This window comes from Myotis nattereri (assembly GCF_964212035.1).
Source record: "Myotis nattereri genome assembly, chromosome: 7".
In the NCBI taxonomy this organism is placed as follows: Eukaryota; Metazoa; Chordata; class Mammalia; order Chiroptera; family Vespertilionidae; genus Myotis; species Myotis nattereri.
The window spans coordinates 30,808,152-30,819,306 of NC_138082.1; the positions used below are offsets into that span (position 1 = coordinate 30,808,152).

The following is an 11,155-nucleotide window of genomic DNA, read 5'->3' on the forward strand; positions in this document are numbered from 1 at the left end:
TTTGGAAGAAGGGAGAAGCTACTCTATGAAAATAATCTGGGGGAACAGCTGAGATGGTAGGAGGCTGTGGGCTTTCCATGGACCCCCAACCTTCGGTAACGTTACCTAAAACACAGTATGCATGGTGAAGTAGTTTTGGGGGTTTGGTTTTTGGTTTTCAGCTTTTGTTATGTGGAAACCAGTGGCAGAGTTGAGCGTCACAGCCAGGGGGTCTTAGAGTGAATGGATAGCTCTAAGCGGACCCGGGACACACCAGCAGAGAGGTGCCTAAAGGAGGCACTCCAGTCGCAGAATCCTAGGGATCCAGGTTGTCACAGGCCCCATGGCCAGGCTTAACCCAAGTTCTTGAGGGGTCTGACACCTGCCCTCTGCACATCCCAGTGGCTAGGGAAGAGGGAGAACAGCAGACTAGGCAGAGAAGACTGTCCCCAGGGCACTGCCATGGAGCCATCCTGGTGTTTGTGACCTCACAGGAGGGGTGTGGGTCCAGCCCAAGACCAGAGTGTTCCCCCAGGGCAGGGGCAAACGGCCCCTCCAGGAGGGAGCCGGGAGATTAGGCAGCTCCATGTAGGGCCACATTTAGGTGAGGAAGACCCACCATGAAGAAGGGCAAAAAGAAGAAGCCAGAGTCCAAACGCCGTGGCTCCAACTCACGGCGCTGTAGCTCTGATTCCACCTCACGACAGCCCAGCGTGCAGTCTACCCCACATCAGTCCAGCGTGGAGTCCACCCCACCGCAGAACAGTTTGTCGTGCACCCCTCAGCAGCATAGGAGCTCTGAGTTTACCCCCCAGCAGCCCATCTCGGGGTGCACCCCCCAGCAGCAGCAACAGAGCTCTGAGCCCACCCCCCAGCAGCCCTGCTCAGAGTCCACCCCCCAGCAGCCCATCTCAGGGTCCACCCCACAGCAGCCCAGCGTGGGCTCCGTTGCACAGAGGCCTGTGATCTGGGCCCTCCCAGCTCCCCAAACCAGCCAGTCAGCTCAGGGCCTGCTGACTCCGAACACTGGCACAAAAACATCCCATGGATCCAAGAAAGCAGGTGAGCAGATTTCTAGCTCAACAGGTCTAGCCTTTCTGCTGCTGAATCCCGGGTCACCCCAGAAGCTGGTTCTTACTGGGTAGTGATGTGTGGTTAACGTGTATTCTGGAACTGTGCTTGTGGCGTGTGAGGGTTTGGGGTTTTGTTTTTACCCAAGAGATCAGGGTTCCTGGGTGTTGCCATTTCTCACCATGTTGAGTCTCACTGAAGAAGGCAGCCTGCATCCATATTAACCTTTCACGTGGCTCAGTGGTCATATGTGCTCATTAGGAATCAGAGTGCCATGCAGCTGCTCAAAAATAAAAACCAAGGATGCATTGATATTATGCAGTTTAGGACAAGGGAGTGGTCATATTGCTTCACTCTGTCCTCGTCAGACAGTCTCCATTTGCTGTAACAGATACCTACCATCTAATCCAAAGAGGAAAGTCCAGGCTGACGGTGGATGAGACAAGTAGGGGGAGGCGAGCACCACTTGGTGTTTGAGATGTGGTGGAAGGGTTTGGAGGAAATTTGTCAGGTGGAAGATGTGAATAGACTTTTTCCATGTTGTCCTCAGTTGTTTGACTAAGGACCCATGGATAGAGTTCCCAGTAAAATGCAGGCCAACAAATGATTTTAAAATTGTTTTAGCATAGGTGTGTCCCAAATATTGCATGGGCATCGTGCGTTTTTACTTGCTAAATCTGGCAACCTTACCGAGGGAAGACAGAGGTGGATTTCTCTCCTCAACATTAGAAAACTCCAGCAATTAGCTCTCTCTGACAGAGGAATGGCCGTCTGGGAAAAGTGGCCCCCCTCTTCTTGTTAGCCAGGGTCTGAGTGAACATTGGATTGTAGAGGAAACTCAAGTGGCATTCAGGAGGTGGGCTGGTTAAAGCTACTGCTAATGATAATGGTAATAGCTAACCAACTGTGTACCCAGCATTCAGCTCAGCCATCCATGTTAATTTTCTCACTTAACAACTCTGTAAAGAACATACTAGTATCATCTCATGTTATAGATGAGGAAACCGAGGCCCAAAGAAATCAAGCAGCTCACTCTCAAGCAGGCACTGGAAGCCCTGAGCAGGGGACTTCAGTCTATTCTGACTCCAGAATTCTCGCTGTTAACTGCAGCCCTAATTTTCTGATCCCCCGAAGTCTGGTGGTCTCCCCTGGAGGAAGCACACCCTTCTCTGAGCTCCTGGATCCGAGAGCCAGAGCCCATGGCTCTGTGGTCCTGACCAGGCCACACTCCCCAGGCCACAGCATATCCCTCTGAGATAATGTGGACTTAAATAAGAGATATGTATATACCCAAGGTATCTCTGTGACACATTCCTGAGGCTAGTAATCAATCCATTCTTAACATCTGACATGGTTTTGAGAGCTACACTACATATTGTGTATGTTATGATCATCAACCGCTGAACTAAACATTTCTGGATTGTGGCCTTCAGAACGGATATCTGTAGAAGGCAAAGCTTTACATCCCCAAATCTTTTAATGAATGCATGTGACTCACCCCCATGGGGAGTTCTGCTTATTGATGTGGCTTATTGCTCCAAAGAATTGTAAAAGAACTGCATTTCGTTACATTGGAAACCTGGTGCTGTTTATTGCACTTAGATAAATACAAATATGAGACTCTCATCTATCCACAATTTCATGTGCTACTGCTGGCCAATTGATCCAGGCACTGGTGGTGGCTCTTCAGTGCGTACAATGGCCACCTTCCCTTCTATCAAAGGAATTTTCTCCCTTTGAGCCAGAGTAGGAAGGAATGTTGGCAATAAGGGATGAGGGCCTTTAAATAAAGGATGCCATAGTCTAACATCCAAACTTTTTATATGCAGAGAATATTGTAGCTCAATAAAAGACAAATCTTCCACTAGAATGACTATAATTTAAAAAAATGGACAGTGACAAGTGTTGGTGAGGCTGTGGAGAAGTCAGAAGCATCAGACACTGCTGGAGGGAATGTAAAATGGTGCCACTGTGGTGGAAAAGTCTGGCAGTCCCTCGAAGTCTTATGGTAACCATGAAGTTACCATAAGACACAGCAATCCAACTCCTGGGTATATACCCAAGGGAATTAAAAACATGTTCTACCACTTCGAAGTTTACGGAAAATTAAGCCTTCAGCTCCTAGCCAATTTTTCAATATTATTTTGTTGGTTGTAACGGATTCTTAGAGTTTTCCACACAAAAAAATTAAACTCCTGGTTTATGATGTAAACAACAACAACAACATATGTCCTACACAAAGACTTATACACAAATGTCCATAGCAGCATTACTCACAATAGCCAAAAAGAGACAACTCAACATCCATCAGCTAATGAATGGATAAACAGCAGGTGGTACAGATGTGCTATGAAATACTATTTGGCAATAAAAAGAGATGACGCACTGATACATGCTACAACATGGATGGGCCTCAAAAACATTAGGCTAAGTAAAAGAAGCCAATCCATAAAAAAAAGCCCACATGTTGTATGCTTCCATTTCTGAAATGTCCAGAATAGGCGAATCTATTGCCAGAATCTGGGAAGAGTGGAGAATAGGCAGTGACTGCTAATGGGTCTGGAGTTTCTTTTTTTTTTTTTTTTTAAATATATTTTATTGATTTTTTTACAGAGAGGAAGGGAGAGGGATAGAGAGTTAGAAACATCGATGAGAGAGAAACATCGATCTGCTGCCTCCTGCGCGCCCCCCCACTGGGGATGTGCCCGCAACCATGGTACATGCCCTTGACCGGAATCGAACCTGGGACCCTTCAGTCCGCAGGCCGATGCTCTATCCACTGAGCCAAACCGGTTAGGGCGGGTCTGGAGTTTCTTAAGTGGAAAAGAAAATATTCTGGAATTAGGTAGCAATGATGGTTGCACACCTTTGTTTATATACTAAAAACCACAACACGTTAAAGGGGTGAACTTTATGGTATGGGAATTATATGCCCATTTCAAAAAAAATTTTTAAACTAAAAACAGAAAAAAGATAAAGTCTTGCCTTTAGAATCTCTTCCTTTTCCAGTCCAAAAAAAGCATCCATCATGGGCAGGTCTCAGCAGGAAGTGTGCTGAGTTTGCCAAGGTTGACCCCTGTCTTCACGGAGCTTTGGCTGGAAGAATCCACAGTTCATCAGGAAGCCAGGACAGAGGTAGCTGCAAGGGGAGGAAATGAGGCAGAGGTCATTTTAAACAGCAGAGGGCGCCATCTCTGAGTTCCGCTAGGATCCACTGCACAGGAGGACGGAAATGGAGATAAGTCTGGGAAGGTATTCCAAGGACTGTAAACTGGAGTGGCGGTTGCCTTCTGGATGAACCCGTGAGCCCCACAGAAATGGGACGTGGCAGCTCCAGGTGCAGGAATCGAGTGCCACCTCACGGCAGGGCAGTCACCTACTGCCACCACTTCCTATGAATTCTGTGGAGAGACCCCTGAATCAAGAAATCCTGAATTGAGGCCCACTTCTTCAATCTATTTACTCTCCGTTTGAGCCTCGGTTTCCTCATTTGTAAACTGAGAATAACAACATTCCATTTCACAGGATTGTTCTGATAATTAAATGCGATGGATAATGATGTGAAGCCATTGCATCATTGTTTTTATTCCTAGGTAGCAGCGGTCTGAAATACAATAATTTCCCACGGTTTGTTTCTGTGTCTTCCAGGCTCTCCTCCGCCTCCTGCAGGCTGGTAGGTCCCTCATCTTTCTCTTTTTCTGTCCACCCAGGGCCTCCGACTCGCCCCTTCTGTTCCTGTACCACTTGCCCCGGCAGCTCTGCTTGCTGGCGTCGTCTGGGCCTGTGCCACAGCCGCATCTCCGATGTCCTTCTGCCTCGGGCCTGGCTGACCGTGTCAGGGAGAGGATTCCCAAACCTCCTCACCTTCTACAGGTTCTGGAGCTCATGGAGGGCTGGGCCCTCAGGACATACAGTCCCCAAGGGCCAGGCTCTCCCCCAGATCGTTTTGTGGTCTTGTGTTATTCCGCCTGGGAATCCTAGGCCAAGAGGAAAGCCTCTCCCTCCAGGTGGCCACAGCCTACGGTTGGCACTGGCCCCCTCTGACCAGACCCATCCTTCCAGGGTGTCCCACCTGCACAGAGAGGTGCCGATTTTCTTCCTTCCCAGGAATTGCTTCTTCGAGGGCTTCGTTTCTCTTTTCCCGAAAGGCACCCGCCTTCCTCAGAGCTCACCCCCTCACAGCCCTTCAGAAATGCCTTGTCAGAGCTTTGGAATTAAATGCTCTGTTTGGCCATCGGCCTCCTTCTGTGGTCCACACCACAGCTGAGAGCTTTAGGTTCTTTACCTGCATGTGAAGTTCCCCTGGAATTTAGTCACAAATACTGAGTGTAACTCATATGCCCCCTTGGTAATAGCAAGACCTCCACCCCATGCAGAGCGTCTCAGGCTGTTTCTAAGCAACCCCGACAGGGAACAGTGCCCCAAGGTTGGTCTGTCCATGGCAGAGCAGCCCCCCACCCACAGCATCATCTGAAGCTCTGCCCTTCTTTGCCTCTTCCTAGAATCCACCAGGTGGAACCTTTTCCAGGGGTGCCAGGGCTGGGAAAGGGGCCTCTGCCCATCCCCAGCTCTGGGCCCAAAGCAGCTCCGCCTGTATCCAGGGTCTCACAGGTGTCCACGGGAGAAGTCTTCCACTTGACAATCTGATACTCCTGACCCAGAAACAGAGCCCACCCATCCCCCACTTTCCTCCTGCTCCTCTTCCCAGATCCCCTCTCCTGTCATCCTTGAAACAAACCTTAAAGAGAAACAAACAGATACCGAGGTGTGTTGGAAGAGCATGCCTAGAGCTAAAATATTCTATAACCTGGTAAGTCTCTGTCAAGGAAGGGCCTGTCCCCCACTCATTATTATTAACTGTCGTCCAACACACTCAGTACTTCTGTCCATCTGGTGCCACGTTGTGCCATGGATTCATATCACTTTAATTTTTTAAAATAACTCTTTTTTGTTGAAAGTATTACATGTGTCCCCCCCCACCACCACCATTGGCCCCCTCCGGCCGGCCCTGTCTCCGCTCCCCTCCCCCAGGCCTTCAGCACCCTATTGCCTGTGTCCATGAGTTATATATTCATATATACATATAAGGTCTTTGGTTGATTACCTCCCATCCATCCATCCTCCCCCACCTTCTCATATCACTTTATTTTTTTTTTTATTTTTGTTAATATATTTTATTGTTTTTTTACAGAGAGAAAGGGAGAGGGATAGAGAGCTAGAAACATCAATGAGAGAGAAACATCGATCAGCTGCCTCCTGCACACCCCCTACTGGGATATGCCCGCAACCAAGGTACATGCCCTTGACCGGAATCGAACCTGGTACCCTTGAGTCTGCAGGCCGACGCTCTATCCACTGAGCCAAACCGGTTAGGGCCTCATATCACTTTAAAACCAATAAGTAGGAAAAGCTAATCTGCACAGGATGCCAGGTACTAGGAGGGAAACAAGAACAGGGAACTTTACCCTTAAAAACTGTACAGCTGCATGGTAAGGTAAGACATGTCTATTGAGAAACTGAGGTGTGAGCCAGGTGACCTGTGTCCCATAGGAGACATTCGAAGAGCTTCAGGAAAAGAGAGTGTTCACTCCTGAACTGAGGTCCAGGCAGACTGCGTAGTGTCAATCACATCTGAGCGGAGTCTAAAAGGACCTTAGGATCTTCTATGGCTTATTTTAGAGGGAGAGCACTGGAGATGGAGGAAAAGGCAAAAGCAAGGCTCAGAATTAGGAATGTGAGGGGGAAGGGGCAGGGGTCCAGTTTGGTCAGAGTTAAGACAAATTCTGTTCAAATGTTTGGCACCGCTTCCGTAATCGTTCCATTTCTCAGAGGAGTGGAATGTTGGCTCTTGGCTTGAAATACACACTCACGTTAAAGAACTGCTACTTGAATAGGATTTTTACCCAAATGGATATTACATCGGTGAAAGCCTTCCTCACAATTAGTATCATACTCATGTATTTTCCTTGCCTTCGTGGTGGGTGTAGTATGTGCTTCCTCAGGTGTCATATGTGTCCCCAAAATGGAGATACCTGGTAGAACCTCCTTCGCAGGGTTGTCTTGATGTCCAAGGAGACCTGGGGTGTGAGGTGTTTAGCACAGGGCCTGGCTCATGGGGGCCTTGACCACCTTTGTAGCTTGGCTCCCTGAATGTCCCGAGGAGCTGGTGTCCTGGGCCAGCCCATCCTCAGGTCCTGGGGTAGGTTTCATTAGAAGGAGTGGGAGAGTTGTGTCCCCTTGAGAGGAGGGTCGGTAGGGAGAAGTGGGTGTTCCCGCAATCCTGAGGGAACCCCCCAATCTTCCCTTTCCCATGAAAAGGCACTAAAGCCCAACCTCCCCCAACCCATGGGATTTCTACTTTGCTTTGCAGAGGACCTGCAAGGAAGCACACCAGTCATCGTAATTCCCGTGCTCCAGGCTCTCGGGACTGCGGCTGTGGCTCTGGGTGCCCTAGCAACTGCCTACTACGTCATTGAACTCCTGTGAACAAACCCCAGGCTCGCGGTCCAGCAGGTGTGTGGAGCCTCTCGGAGCCCACTGCTCTTTGCAGAAGTGGCCCTCAGGCCCCCTGAGTTGCCAGCCCTCCGTGCAGGGCTGGTGGGGTTTCTGTTCCTTCTCTGAAGTGTTGTTACAGGTGGACCATGCCCCCTAGCCTCTCGTGAGGGCTGAGTGAGTCCTCCCTGGACTCAGGGTGGCCTGCCATGGCTCTCTCAAGCAGCCCTGCCAACGTTAGATCCATTATTGGGATTGTCAAAACAGAGTTCCCCAACTCCCACTGACCTGGGTGGTTCCTCTAGTCACAGATACCAGACAGGAGCAGGTGAGGGCAGAGGTTCTTACTCATCTTAGGGCCTTTCCTTGGAACTTTCTTCCTGACTAGGAAGCTTTTTGCCTTTCCCAACATTTCAAGTCCTACCTATTCTTCATGGCCTAGCCTATTTCTTCCATAAAGCCTTCCTCCCCGACTGCACCTCCAGTGACTTCTCCAGCCTGGTCCATCCTGTGTTTGGAGGATCACTGTGCGTGTTTGTGGCCTGTCTCTACAAGCGTCCTGCAAGATCCTTGAGGGCAGAGAGCATGCCTCCCACAGCGTCTTCAATCCTCCCCTCTTCTAGGCAGGGCTCCCTAGAAGCAGAGCCTGAGACAGGGATGCGAGTGCACAGGATTTATTGAGAAAAAAAGGGAGGGAGGGAGGCAAGAGAGGTCAAAGGCAGGAGCAGAGCAAGAGCCAGGTCAGCTGAAGTCCAGCCTCAGCCTGATCCCACGGGGGCTCTCAAGCATGAATTACACCACAGAACTGGTCTCACCTTGAAGCACGAGGGCAGGCTTTTTGTACTCCTTTGTCATTCAGCCATTGGCAATAGGGATGAGGGTGGGGAGTTCATATCTTTGTGGAAAAGAGCCCCCATTTGGCTGAGGACAAGCCTCTGGGAAAAGAGGCAGCTCTGAGTCCTTAGCAGCCTACATTCAAAACTCACAGGAGCTAAATAAAGAATGCACCAGCCCAGAAAGGGCATCTGGGCAGGCACCAAGAGCACCCACATTGTCCCCATTGTCAAATCCAACCACAGTGAATGCCTCATAAGTGATGATGGGGTGGGATGGGGGCAGTAAGGAGATAATGGCAGCCTTTCAACCACTCCTAGAACTCTGCCAGCCACAGGAGATGACCTCTCTCCCTCCTCCTCTCTCCCCCCTCCTCTCTCCCTCCTCCTCTCTCCCCCTCCTCCTTGCCCCCTCCTCCTCTCCCACCTCCCCCTTCTCTCTCTCTCTCTCTCTCTCTCTCTCTCTCTCTCTCTCTCTCTCTCTCTCCAGTCTTAATAATTAAGACTCCAGGTCTGCCAGTCCAAGAGTGATAGGATTCCTTTCTTTGTGACATACAATTCAAACCTGCTCCTCTCCAAAAACCTGCTCCTCTCCAAAAACCTGCTCCTCCCCAAAAACCTGCTTCTCCCCAAAAACCTGCTCCTCTCCAAAAACCTGCTTCTCCCCAAAAACCTGCTCCTCCCCCAAAACCTGCTTCTCCCCAAAAACCTGCTCCTCTCCAAAAACCTGCTCCTCCCCAAAAACCTGCTTCTCCCCAAAAACCTGCTCCTCTCCAAAAACCAAACCGATCTACACTCTTCTCCTCTCTTTTTTTAGGGCATAAGGCAGAGGGTTTTCAAGCCATACCAAAAGGAGGGATAAAGAACTATACTTCTCTACTTGGACACAGAGCAGTCCAAGTAAGACCCCAGAGGGTTAATATAGTGTACAAGTTGGGGAATTATGATGTGTTCCAACCATAAAGTGAAAGAAAGGATGGAAGGAGATGAGGTTGGAGACAGGGGTCCCAGGCTGTGCTCACATGGAAGTCATTACAAAGCCTCTCTTTCCCACACTCCCTCTTCACTCTCTTTCTCCCTTTCACCAGGTTCACCTATTTGCTTTAAAAGAACCCCTCAATTGAAAATTGAAAACAGCCCTAACTGGTTTGGCTCAGTGGATAGAGCGTTGGCCTTCGGACTGAAGGGTCCCAGGTTTGATTCCGGTCAAGGACATGTACCTTGGTTGCAGACACATACCCAGTAGGGAGTGTGCAGGAGGCAGCTGATCGATGTTTCTCTCTCATCCTCTCTGTAAGAAATCAATAAAATATATTTTTTTAAAAAAGAAAATTAAAAACAATTCAGGCCTTACTCAGGATTTTCACCTTTATCCTGAGAACAATAGGAAACCATTTGGCAGACTTAATTAAATGAGTGATCAGAGCAGGTTTTCTTTTTAAGTTTATTCTCATTGCTGCATTAAGAATGGTCTGAGAAGGAATGGACAAGAAAGATTTGGACAGAGCAGTCAGGTGGTGATAGGTAAGAGAGATCATGGTGAACTAAAGTGGTGGTAGCAATAACATAGAAGGAGTATTGGTCAGGTGTGGAAAGTATTTCTAAGGAAGAATTGATAGGTCTTGCTGATGGGTTGAATGATCTTTTACCCTCTCTGCATCCACCCCCTTGGGCATTTAACTTTGAAGTGTCCTCTGCCTCTGTCTCTGGACTTGACCATGTGCCTGGCTTTGGGTGATAGAATGAAGCAGAAGTGCAAGTATGGTGCTTCTAAGTCTACCACTCGAGAGGCCTTGCTCTTTCTTGTGTTTCTGTCATCTCCATGAGGACATTCCTGAGGTAGCCTCCTGGCATGGAACAGATACGTGGCAGAGACTTGAAGTGCCCAGTCAGCCCAGTTGAGACTTGTCTAGATCAGTGGTCAGCAAACTCATTAGTCAACAGAGCCAAATATCAACAGCACAACGATTGAAATTTCTTTTGAGAGCCAAATTTTTTAAACTGAAACTATATAGGTAGGTACATTGTTATTAACTTAATTAGGGTACTCCTAAGGCTTAGGAAGAGCCACACTCAAGGGGCCAAAGAGCCGCATGTGGCTCGAGAGCTGCAGTTTGCCAACCACGGGATGGTGGTGAGATTAAATGAAGGGATGTGCAGGTGTGCGGGTCCTGGTCACAGGAGTTGGGTGGATGGTGTCCAGTGACAATGTGAAGACCGCACTTGATAAAGCAGTGGTTCTCAACCTTCTGGCCCTTTAAATACAGTTCCTCATGTTGTGACCCAACCATAAAATTATTTTCGTTGCTACTTCATAACTGTAATGTTGCTACTGTTATGAATCGTAATGTAAATATGTGATATGCAGGATGGTCTTAGGCGACCCCTGTGAAAGGGTCGTTTGACCTCCAAAGGGGTGCAACCCACAGGTTGGGAACCGCTGTTCTAGAGCAAGCATGTCAAACTCTTGGCCCGCGGGCCACGTGCGGCCCACACCGAACATTTTTGCGGCCCAGCCAAAATAACGGTGTGAGCAGTTATTTACAATTATGAAAGGAAATAAGTCTCCTGTCAGATCCAGAATTACTGACATTCACCTTGGGTCAGTTTTGAAAGTAATCCCTGCAAACGAGATTTCCCCCCAAACAAAGTAGGAAAGATAGTAGCAGAGAAGAGATGCCAAGTGTCAGGAAGAAAACATTAATTTTATCAAGGCTCTTGGTTTTTTTTTTTATACTATACTTTTTGAATAAGCCTATGTTTCTATGAAAATTGAAGCT

The 11,155-nt window shown here is 48.5% G+C and overlaps 1 protein-coding gene across 1 annotated transcript; it reads left to right on the forward strand.

Moving 5' to 3' along the window:
• Positions 1–599: 599 nt before the first annotated feature.
• Positions 600–7,526, forward strand: SPATA3 (spermatogenesis associated 3; the record flags this gene model as incomplete). The annotated part of the gene is made up of 3 exons (XM_081096006.1): positions 600–1,041; positions 4,761–4,923; positions 7,421–7,526. The coding sequence occupies 3 exons, from the start codon at positions 600–602 to the stop codon at positions 7,524–7,526; spliced, it is 711 nt and encodes a 236-aa protein (XP_080952132.1).
• Between the last annotated feature and the right edge of the window lie 3,629 nt (positions 7,527–11,155).